This window comes from Peromyscus eremicus, chromosome 1 (assembly GCF_949786415.1).
Source record: "Peromyscus eremicus chromosome 1, PerEre_H2_v1, whole genome shotgun sequence".
Taxonomy (NCBI): Eukaryota; Metazoa; Chordata; class Mammalia; order Rodentia; family Cricetidae; genus Peromyscus; species Peromyscus eremicus.
In genome coordinates this window covers 75,809,131-75,819,799 of record NC_081416.1, presented here as the reverse complement: position 1 = coordinate 75,819,799, position 10,669 = coordinate 75,809,131, and the positions used below count along the sequence as shown (strand labels likewise).

Below are 10,669 nucleotides of genomic sequence, written 5' to 3'. Positions count from 1 at the left end.
CAATCCACAGCACCACAAAACGGACAGGATCAAAACAGCTAAAGCTGGTGCTTGCTGTGAAAGTCTGGCAACCTGAGTTCAATCCCCTGAACCCACAGAAGGGCTGAAGAAGAGAACACAAGCATCGTTCTTGTGATCTCCACCTATATGCCATGGCACACACATACATCACGAGTGTGTGCACACACAATAAGAAAAGGAAAATCCTTTAAGTCAACAAGGAAAAGTACCCCCAAAAGGCAAACTTTAATCCAATCCCCAGTAAGTACCTTACACAACAGTGGTCAAAAAGCCATTTATTTCCCCACATTCCAGTTCTTTGTTTTTTTGTAACAGGTCTTCTAAACTCAGAAGTAGGCCCAAGAGTTTGATCTTCACCTGGAGAAAAAGAAAAACAGAACAGGTAAGAAAGCCCCTGGAAGAAGCTCTGCATGGATGCAGAAACTGAAGAAGGAACAGCGGGAGGGACATCTTGAGACAGGTTCTGGCACTTAATCCCACAGGGGTAGCCTCGAAACCGTAGGATCAACCGGTGGGCAAAAAGCTGAAAGCCTTTTCCTACTCCTGAATTTAACGAGCTCCACTGTTTCCTATTCTAATTCTAGAAGGTGGGACAGTGAGATCTAGCTTAAGGAAAATTAACAAAGTTATCTGGGGCTTCCGGTTCCTCTGGGCTGGAGCAGTTCCCCACTCCAGGCTGTTTCCACTCTCCCACAGTACTTTCCTAGTCCACAAAGGCCAGAAAAACCTAGGGAAGGCTTAAGAGCTGGATACCTAACACTTTCAGATGGAATGGAACCCTCCCAACAAGGTGAAGATCTCTTTTGGGTTGTTTTTTTCACTCAATCAAAGAACATGAATTAGTGGTATTAATAGTAGTCGGCCATCCTTTGCTACATTTGCCAAGCTCATTCCCTCCAAAAATCTAGTTAGCAGAGAAAACTACTTTCTAAATGCAATGAAGAAGACAACATATATACATTGCTTGGGTAGAGTATATGTCCAGTTAATAGGCATCACCATTAATTAGATTCTTTGGAGCTGTCTGAGTAGAATTCCAGGAGGGACAGCAAGATGGCTTTGTCACCAGCCTAACAACTTGAGTTTGATTCCTAGGACCCACAGGATGAAAAAAGAGAACAAGCCGGGCGGTGGTGGCACACGCCTTTAGTCCCAGCACGCGGGAGGCAGAGGCAGGCGGACCTTTGTGAGTTCGAGGCCAGCCTGGTCTACAGCGCGAGATCCAGGAAAGGCACAAAGCTACACAGAGAAACCCTGTCTCCAAAAAACAAAACAAAAAAAAAAAAAACAGAAAAAAGAGAACAGACTGCTGGACACTGTCCCCTGACCTCCATATGGACATTGTTGCATGCACACATATATGTGGCTCCCCTAAAGTAAATAAATATCATAATTTAAAAAAATAATAATTTTGCCAGGCGGCGGTGGCACACACCTTTAATCCCAGCACTTGGGAGGCAGAGGCAGGCAGATCTCAGTGAGTTCAAGAACAGCCTGGTCTACAAAGCGAGTTCCAGGACAGCCAGGACTGTTACACAGAGAAACCCTGTTTTGAAACAACAACAACAACAATAATAATAATTTTGCCAGGGATAGTGGTATATGCCTTTAATCCCAGCACTCAGAAGGCTGAGGCAGGTGAATCTCTGTGACTCTGGGTCCAGTCTGGCTTACACAGCAAGATTCTGGTCATCCAGGGCTACATAGTGAGATCTTATATCAAAATGAATAAATAAATATTAAATAAATTTCAGGAAAAAAGCAAGACTATATATTTAAAACAGATCATCAAACTTGAACCCTCTTAATTCATCAACACTGCCGTAGGGTAGGTGTGAAGTGCAGCTCCAGTAAGTCTTACAATCAGAACATTTCTTGGAAGACAGAAGTCACAGAGGATATGTACGAAAGCATATCAGGTTAAAAAATAAGGCTCCAGTGTGGCATAAGTCTTTAACCCCAGCACTCAGAAGGCAGAGGCAGGTGGATCTCTGTGAATTTGAGGCCAACCTGGTGGTCTACTTAGTGAGTACCAAACCAGCCAGAGCTACTCAGTGAGGTTTTTATCTCAAAAACAAACAAGAAAACACCTTTAATCTCAGCACTCAGGAGACAAAGGCAGGCAGATCTCTGTTAGTTTGAGGCTAGCCTGGGCTAACAGTATGTGTCAGATGGCTGGAGCTACCAATGACCCTGTCTCAAAACAAACAAAAAAAGTAAAATAAGGGGCTGGTGGCTCAGTGATTAAGAGCACTTACTGCTCTTAAAGAGAACTGGGGTTTGGTTCCCAGCACCCACATTTAGCAGCTCAAAACTACTTGTATCTCCAGCTCCAGGGGATCCGCCACCCTTTCTGGCCTCCTTGAGATCCTGTGTACATATGCGCATAAACTCATGCGGGCACACATATATACACATAAATAAAAACAAATAAATAAATTTTTAAACGTAAGGGTAGGGCCTTAGGGGGTTAAAATAAATAAATAAATAAAATCAAACCACATCCACACCTGGGGAAAGTTTTCATTTAAATAACCACACCTCCAAAAACCTTCACCGGCTGCAATCCTGTCACTCACTAATCACACACTTGGAACGCATCACTGTATAAAACTGGAAAACATTATAGCAGGGGCTTGCTTATAGGGAGAGCGAGAGCAACGTCAGGAAGGAAGCGGAGGAGGAGGGGTCTTTTTTTTTTAAAGACAAGAGTTCTCTGTTTAGCCCTGGCTGTCCTGGAACTCACTCTGTAGACCAGGCTGGCCTCCAACTCACAGAGATCTGCCTGCCTCTGCCTCCTAAGTGCTGGGATTAAAGGCGTGCGATGCCACTGCCACTACCCAGCTTAGGGGAGGCATCTGAATTGCTGCTGATAATAGTCTTTCTCCCAGGGTGGTATTTACAACTGTCCACTTTATAATAATTTGTCAAAATGTACTTTCATGGTTTTTCTTTTTACATGAAAGTTACTTATTTCACAGTAAAAACATGGTTAAGCAAGATGTCTCAGCAGGTAAAGGATCTTGCCATGAAAGCAAGCCTGTGACCTGAGTTTAGTTCTCTTGACCCTATATAACTGTGGAGGGAGAGAATCAACTCCACAAGGTGGTTCTCTGACCTCCACATGCACACCATGGCATATGCATGGCCACACACACACACACACACACACACACACACACACACACACACACAAAGAAAAAACTAGAAATAATAAAAACATTGTATGTTTATGGAGAAAACAGTTCTCAGTTCTCATAAGGAGATAGCTGAATAGGACTCTCTGGGGCACACAGGAAGCAGTATTTAAGGATGGATTCTTTTTTCCCCCCTTTTTCTTTTTAAAGACTTATATATTTATTATGTATACAGCATGTATGACTGCAGGCCAGAAGAGGGCACCAGATCTCATTACAGATGGTTGGGAGACACCATGTGGTTGCTGGGAATTGAACTCAGGACCTCTGGAAGAGCATCCAGTGTGCTTAACCTCTGAGCCATCTCTCCAGCTCCTTGAGGATAGATTCTAAGGGTCAACTTTACCAAGGTACAACTGCCATCCCTTCCCCACCCCATTCCCCCAGAATCTCACCTGAGAAGAGAGTAAGGAGCAGGCTGGTGCCCTCAAAGCCTTGTTCTAGACCAGTGGAACTCTGGGCGCGGATGGAAACACACAGCCGTGACACAGCAGAGAAAAGCACAGAAGAGAAGCAGGACCGAGCCCAGGACCAGCAGTCTGGTGCCACACAGAGCTAGCTCCTCCTAGTGGTAGGGACAGGGAGGGAAGGGAGATGACAGACAGGGTTGGGAACCTTCCAGTGGGAAGATATCTTGTCCCATACCCTGAAAAACAGAGACAAGCCTCCATGAGGCAGAGTCCTCCTGACACCTAGGAAGCAGCTCTGAGGCATCAGCTGAAAGATACCATTTGTCCTAATGGGTTCCAGACTGCTTCCTTGCCCGATCATCCACTGAACTCCCAGAATGACTCCCCAGGAGTCACTATTCTTGACATTCCACCAATCTTTCTTTTTCTTTTTCATGAAACAAGGTCTTATTATGCAGCTCAGGCTGGCCTCAACCCTCTTGTTCCTCCTGCCTTGAGCCTTCTGAGTGCTGGGGTGATAGGTGTTTACCATCACATCCAGGCATGGTCCTTTTTAGATATTTTTATATGTATGTTTGTATTATGGGTGTTTTGTCTGCATACGTATCTGTGCACCACTTGCATGTAGTCCTGCAGAGTCCAGAAGAGGGTACCAGGTCTCCTCGAACTAAGGTCATAAATAGTTGTAAACTATTATGTGGGTGCTGGGAATTGAACCCAGGTACTCTGGAGGGGCAGCCTGTGCTCTTAACCTCTGTGCCACCTCTCCAGTCAGCCATAAAACTTTTGTTGCCAGCAGGGTAGTGATGTTGGTGCATACCTTTAATCCCAGCACTCAGGAGGCAGTCAGGCAAATCTCTGTGAGTTCGAGGCCAGCCTGGTCTACAGAGTGAGTTCCAGGACAGGCTCCAAAGCTACACAGAGAAACCCTGTCTCGAAAAAACCAAAACCAAACCAAAACAAACTTTTATTGCCAGCAAATGGCTTTACCTGCTTAAAGACTGTACAATTAGAGGCAGATTCTGCTTCCCCTAATGGCCTTTTTTGTTTGTTGAGACAGGGTTTTTCTGTGTAGCCCTGGCTGTCCTGGAACTCGCTCAGTAGATCAGACTAGCCTCTGCCTCCTGACTGTTGGAATTAAAGGCGTGGGACACCACTGCCTGGCACAAACAACCTTTTTAAATATGGGGCATGAGAGTGTAGCAGCCCTTTACCCACTCTCCTCCCACTCAGTCCAGCTCCTCCACCCTGCAGAGTGAGAGCCTCTTTCTGTTCCCAAAGAGCTCTAGATGGCTCCTACTTCAGAGTCAAACTATAACATTTAGCCTAACATTCACAGCAACTCAGGAATCGGCTGAGACTGAGATTTCTCCTTCTTCCTTCTATATCATTCCTAAGCACCTCATGTGAATCCCAAAAGGCTGGGCTGCACTCATTTCTTCCTTGAAGGATCATTTTACCAGGGAAAAGGGGCTGGACCCCTACTAGGTCTCACCAGCTAGTCCTGGTTGTTCTAGAACTTCCTACCTAAGCAAACAGCAAATGGCTGCTGTCCCTGACCAAATCTGCTTCGTCAGGTACTGTGCTGAGTACTTTACGGTCATCTTACTCAGTCCTTAGGTACTGGAATTTGTAGATAACATCACAGTTATCTTTTGCAGATGAGAAAGCTGAGTCTTAGAGAGGTTCCGATGCTTGCCCTAGACCACACTGTCTCTAACCTCTAACCTAAGGCGGGGTTATAAAAACCTATGCTTGTTCACACTTGCTCTTCTTTCTTAATGAACTGTCATTATGAAGTCCAGACTGGCCTTGATCTTTCCATCCTCCAGCCTCAGACCCTGGAGTACCAGGGTTGGAAGACAGCATGGCACCACACCCGATCAAGCCCATTCCTCCTCTGCTAGGTGACGCTGCCTCCTTAACCCTTCCAGGCAGTGTTCCACGTGACAATCTAGGAAGCCTTGGAGATCAGCCTGAGGCACTCACCGAAGTCAGGAGCTTGGTGAGCACAAAGCGTTCGTGGATCCAAACCCTGACGCACTCTTCACCCATCACAGGGCTCAGGGTAGCATTTCCAGCTCCCTCCTCGGAGCAGGATATAGGTGGCTGGCTAGAGGGCAGGATTTCTGGATCAGCACTGAAATAGAGGCAGGTCTCTGGAATCTTTCCTGAGGCCACTCTGGCTGTGACAAGGATAGACTCTCCTGCAGCGGACCCTGCAAGAGGCACAAGACAAGAGGTAGAAAACTGAGTGGACAGCCAGAGAGACAGCCAGCAGCAAAGAGCACTCACAGGCTGTTCTTCCAGAGGACCTAAGTTAAGTTCCCAGCACCCACTGCTAGAGGCTTCTAACTGCCTGCAAGTCCAGCTCCAAGGGATCTGATCCCCTCTGCAGGTCTCCTCTGGTAAACAAACAAACACACACACATACACACATGCAAACCAGGCGTGGTTAATCCCACCATTCAGGAGGCAGAGGCAGGTGGAGTTCTGAGTTTGAATTCAGCCTGGTCTACAGAGCAAGTTCCAGGACAGCCAGGGCTACACAGAGAAACCAAGCCAAATTAAAAACAAAAACACAAACAAACAAAGAACAAAGAACCAAAAATTAAATCTTTGCAATAAATAAATATTGAAAAGTTAACTTCTCCTTTTAAAGAAAGCCGTTATCCACTGGGCACCAAAATCCATGAAAGGTCCACACCCTATTTCAAATGACTGGATAAAGATGGCTTACTCAGTAAGTAGCTTTGGGGCCATTTTCATCAGAAAAAATAGAGTTAGACTGTCATCTCACTGTATAGGTAGCCCAGATGTAGTAAAGAACATACCAACCAAGGAAAGCTTTCAGAAGGGATTAAAGAAAATACAGGTTATATTCCAGTGTTGAAGGCATTTCTACAAGACACAAAACCAAAATTGTGTTGTTTGCTTGGAGCCCAGAGTAGCCCAGTAACCCTTATCTAGCCACGTTGGCCTAGAACTCATGGCGATCCTCCTACTCAACCTCCCAGCTGTTGGGATTATAGACATCAGCTATCATCCAACTTCTATCATCAGTTTAGACGAGCAGAAAGGATGCTCACCAAACTGTTGGTGAGCTTACATTCGCTCTGTCTAGCTGTGTGGTCTGAATTTCTCCATGGCTGGGGATGCAGCCCCGTCGGTAAAGCGCCTGTGGCCCACGAAGCGGCAGAGATTAAGAGTGGTACCACAATCTGTAATCCCACCACGGGGATGGTGGAAGCAAGCAGGCAGACAGATCACGAGTTCAACGCCATTTCTGGCAACACAGTGAGTTTGAGGCTAACCTTGGCTAAATGAGACCCTGTCACAAACTAACCAACACCAAAAAAGCAAATGTACAGTATTAAAGAAGGAAGAAAGGGGACAGATAAGATGGCTCTGCCTCGAAAAGTCCTTGCCTTGTAAGTCTGAGGACTGACATTTGGTACCCAGAAGCCAGGTAAAGGTGGAAGGAAAGAACTAACTACACAAAGGTGTCCTGACTACCCCCTTACACCAATAATAAATTAAAATGAACTTTAAAAAAAAGAAAGAAAAGGGGTTGGGGATTTAGCTCAGTGGTAGAGCGCTTACTTAGCAAGCGCAAGGCCCTGGGTTTGGTCCTCAGCTCCGGAAATTAAAAAAAAAAAAAGAAAAGAAAAGAAAAAGGCCTACATCCTTTGATTCATTTATATTACTGATAGAAACTAATGCTAAGGAAAGGACTTTAAGAAAATGCAAGTATGTTAAGAGCTAGGGGTGTCGCTCAATGGCAGAGCATATGCATAGTATATATGAAACCCTTGGGCTCATTCTTTTGTTTTTTTTCACGGTTTCTCTGTGTAGTTTTGGTGCCTGTCCTGCATCTCACTCTGTAGACCAGGCTGGCCTCAAACTCACAGAGATCCACCTGGCTCTGGCTTCCAAGTGCTGAAATTAAAGGCATGCCCTACCCTACCCCACCCCACCCAACCCCGGGTTTTGGGCTCATTCTTAAGCAGCAGCAAAAGAAAAAACACAAACAACATACATTAAGATGTTTGCTTTGCTTTTATCAAGTACAAAAAATTTGGAAACAACAGTGTTATTTACTGGAGAAAACAAAAAATGATGGCTTAATCATTTAATGGATCAATTTACAGCAATCAAAATAATAGACCAGGGCCAGGCAGTGGCGGTGGTGGTGGTGGTGGTGGTGGTGGTGGGCCTTTGATCCCAGCACTCGGGAGGCAGAGGCAGGCAGGTCTCTGTGAGTTCGAGGCCAGCCTGGTCTACAGAGTGAGATCCAGGAAAGGCGCAAAGCTACACAGAGAAACCCTGTCTCGAAAAACCAAAACAAAATAAGATTAACCACAGGGATACCCTATATTCCACTTGTGCCCTGTACTCTCCATAGTACTAAAATGCATGTCCACACGGAAACTAGTGCTTAAGAACAGCATAAGTTCTTCCTTCCTTTTTTTTTTTTTTTTTTTTTTTTGACAGGTTCTCATTATGTAGCCTTGGCTGGCCTGGAGCTTGCTACGTAGATTAGGCTGGCCCAGAATTTGTAGAGATCTGCCTGCCCACCTTGTTCTCCCCAATGCAGAGATTAAAAGTATGCAGCGCCATGAAGAACCTTAAAAATCTTAAGTCACAAAGGACTGCATGTTGTAACAAAGTCCAGAAGAGGCAGACCACCAGAGACAGAAAGTAGACTTGTGGGGGCCTGGGAACCCGGAGGAAAGGGGACAAGGACAGCCAAGGTACAGATCCACTCATGATTAAAGAAAAAAAAAAAGATCTAAAATGGATTTCAAGGTACTCCACAGCTGTGTAAACAGACTAAAAGTAACTCGCTTGTATACTTTAAATGGGTGAACTACACATTGGCATGTGACTCATACTTCAAAGCTGTCATATATATGCATGTGAGGTGGTTTCAGAACTCACTATGTAACCCAGGCAGAACAGGCATGCATGAGCTCTGTCTCCATCTCTCTCTACATATACCTAGTGGGGAGGAGTATTTGGTTTTAAACCTAAGGCTCCTGGGGCATTCTAGGACAGAACTGAAGAAATTTGGAACTGGAACAGCAAAGCCAAAACACAGAGCCTATACTGTGGACAACATTCACTGCGAGTATCTTATCCTATCTAGTTGTATTACAGTAGGAGTAACTAAGAGGCACAGATGTGCCCACGGTCACCAGTCTGGCCCAACCCTAAGTGTTCTGATGCTGGACCCTATGCTCCCCAGATCTCACCTTTCAATCCTATCTGACTACCATGGATCTTGGCTTGGAATGTTTGGGTTTTGTTCCTATCTGGACCATCTCCGAAGTTCAAAGTAGTCAGCAAGCCCACGACGTGAGGCTCTCGCCACTTCCCTGTGACTGTCCCATTCACGGGGCACAGGCTGAGCTGGCCAAAAGACCTCAGGAAGGAAACCCAATCCTGTGTGCAAAGGAGAATGAGAGAGAAGTGAGATTAGCAGCGGGGGGCAGGCACACACCAGAAGGGTGAGCACCCGGGTACTTACCTGGGGAATGTCAGGGCTACGTAGGCCAGATGTATGGGTGAGGAGGAAGCCGCCAAGGCCCAGGCCGGAGAGGCCAAGGAGCAGCAGGATCAAAGTGGCACAGACCAGAGGTGGGTGATGAGCCAGGCAGAGATGCAGGTTGTGCCCTGCCTGGCAGCTGCCCATGGGGAGCAGAGGGGTCTGGGCCTCCGTGGAGTGCCTGCTGGAGGACAGTGAGGGAGAACTGGACAAGAGCCTGCAGGTCAGAAGGCCCTCACCCATGTTATGCAAAGGCAAGCCAAAGCTAGAAGACAATAAATTTGCTCAAGGCCACACATTAGGTGGCAAAGCCGGGACCAAAATCCAAGATTCTGTACTCAAAACGTGCATCTCCTTAGAGCATGTAAGAAATGCTTGCTCTATTTCGTTTCTGAAATAACCAAGGGAGAAGCAGGGAACAGCATTCTGTACTAGCAAAGGGGATGTGAAAAGAATTCTCAGCTGGAAAAGAGGAAGTAGTTGATCTGGGGCTAGGAGTTTGGCAGACAAACAGTCCAACCAGAATCCAGACCGGAAGCGTCTGGGTTCAAAGTTCCTACTGTGGAGCTAAACTAACCAGTTAGGTAGGAATGAATCTCTCTCGCTGCTCACTAAGTGAAGTTAAGATGTGAAATGGGAGTTCTAAGAACACCAAGTAATGAGGATTCGAAGGGGCAGCAGTTTGCTCGGTAAACATGACCATGCAGGAATTCAACAGACGTCCATCTCCTTTCTTTTTATTGGTGTCATACTGATCCTTAAGACCAGAAGAAGCCAGTAGACGAAATACTGTGGCTCAGGGACTTTTTAACACAGACGTGGTAGGGCTAAGGTTTGAAATCCGCCTCCAACTTCCGAGTACCCTATTCCAGGCAAGAAGCGATAGACTGATGAAAATAAACATCTGGAAGGCAGGAGATCAGCATGAGGAGTGGGAGGAGAGAGTGGAAGCCACCGAGAAAACGCAGGTGTCACATATGCTCGGTCCCTGCGCGGCCCCACGTCCCGGCTTTTCTGCAAGGGGTAGGGTAGGAGGAGGGCGGGCAGAGTCTGAAGGGCAGTAGCGGCTGGTGCATCTCGACCTCCCGTCCTCCCCAAAGCCCCCTCCAGAAGGATCTCGACACCCGCATCCCTTCCCGATCCAGCGGCTTCAGGTCCGACCGCCGATAGCTCTCACCGCTTGCAGCCGGGCGGAGGCCGGCGCCCCGTGACGTCAGGGACGGCGCGGCGGAGGGGCGGGGCCCATGCTGACCGACACCCGCTCCGGCCCCTCCCCAACTCCGTCCGGACGCGCTTGCGCGGTGGCCACGCGGGCTCTTGCGGGCTTCTCCCCGGACTGGGTCAGGCCAAACCAAAAGGAAATTTGCACTAGGGGCCAAGTAAAGGAAATAACTCGCGGGGAGGTGAGGAAACCAGAAACAGGCTAGGGAGTCCGTGCTAGCCGTCGTGGACACCTCAGGTTTCCCTCCCGAGGAGGGTTTCGGCGGAACCTC

At 47.1% G+C, this 10,669-nt stretch overlaps 1 protein-coding gene across 4 annotated transcripts; it reads right to left on the bottom strand.

The window, feature by feature from the left end:
- Positions 1 to 227: 227 nt before the first annotated feature.
- On the bottom strand, positions 228 to 10,451 carry Tmem219 (transmembrane protein 219). Of its 4 annotated transcripts, none has more exons than XM_059266637.1 (6): positions 10,354 to 10,451; positions 9,159 to 9,360; positions 8,884 to 9,073; positions 5,618 to 5,847; positions 3,614 to 3,783; positions 228 to 378 (listed from the first exon to the last, which is right to left on the bottom strand). In XM_059266637.1, the coding sequence occupies exons 2-5, from the start codon at positions 9,321 to 9,323 to the stop codon at positions 3,646 to 3,648; spliced, it is 723 nt and encodes a 240-aa protein (XP_059122620.1). In that variant the 5' UTR covers positions 9,324 to 9,360; positions 10,354 to 10,451; the 3' UTR covers positions 228 to 378; positions 3,614 to 3,645. The 4 variants fall into 4 exon arrangements, with proteins under 4 accessions (XP_059122620.1, XP_059122619.1, XP_059122617.1 ...); XM_059266636.1 differs by having other exon boundaries at positions 9,159 to 9,357; positions 10,354 to 10,441; XM_059266634.1 differs by lacking the exon at positions 10,354 to 10,451 and having other exon boundaries at positions 9,159 to 10,347.
- Between the last annotated feature and the right edge of the window lie 218 nt (positions 10,452 to 10,669).

Coding starts and splice junctions, on each gene's coding strand:
- Tmem219 (XM_059266634.1), bottom strand. CDS start 9,419: ATGGGTGAGGGCCTTCTGACCTGCAGGCTCTTGTCCAGTTCTCCCTCA. Junction 9,074..9,158: donor GTAGCCCTGACATTCCCCAG/GTAAGTACCCGG, acceptor CTTTGCACACAG/GATTGGGTTTCCTTCCTGAG. Junction 5,848..8,883: donor TAGTCAGATAGGATTGAAAG/GTGAGATCTGGG, acceptor TGCCTCTTGCAG/GGTCCGCTGCAGGAGAGTCT.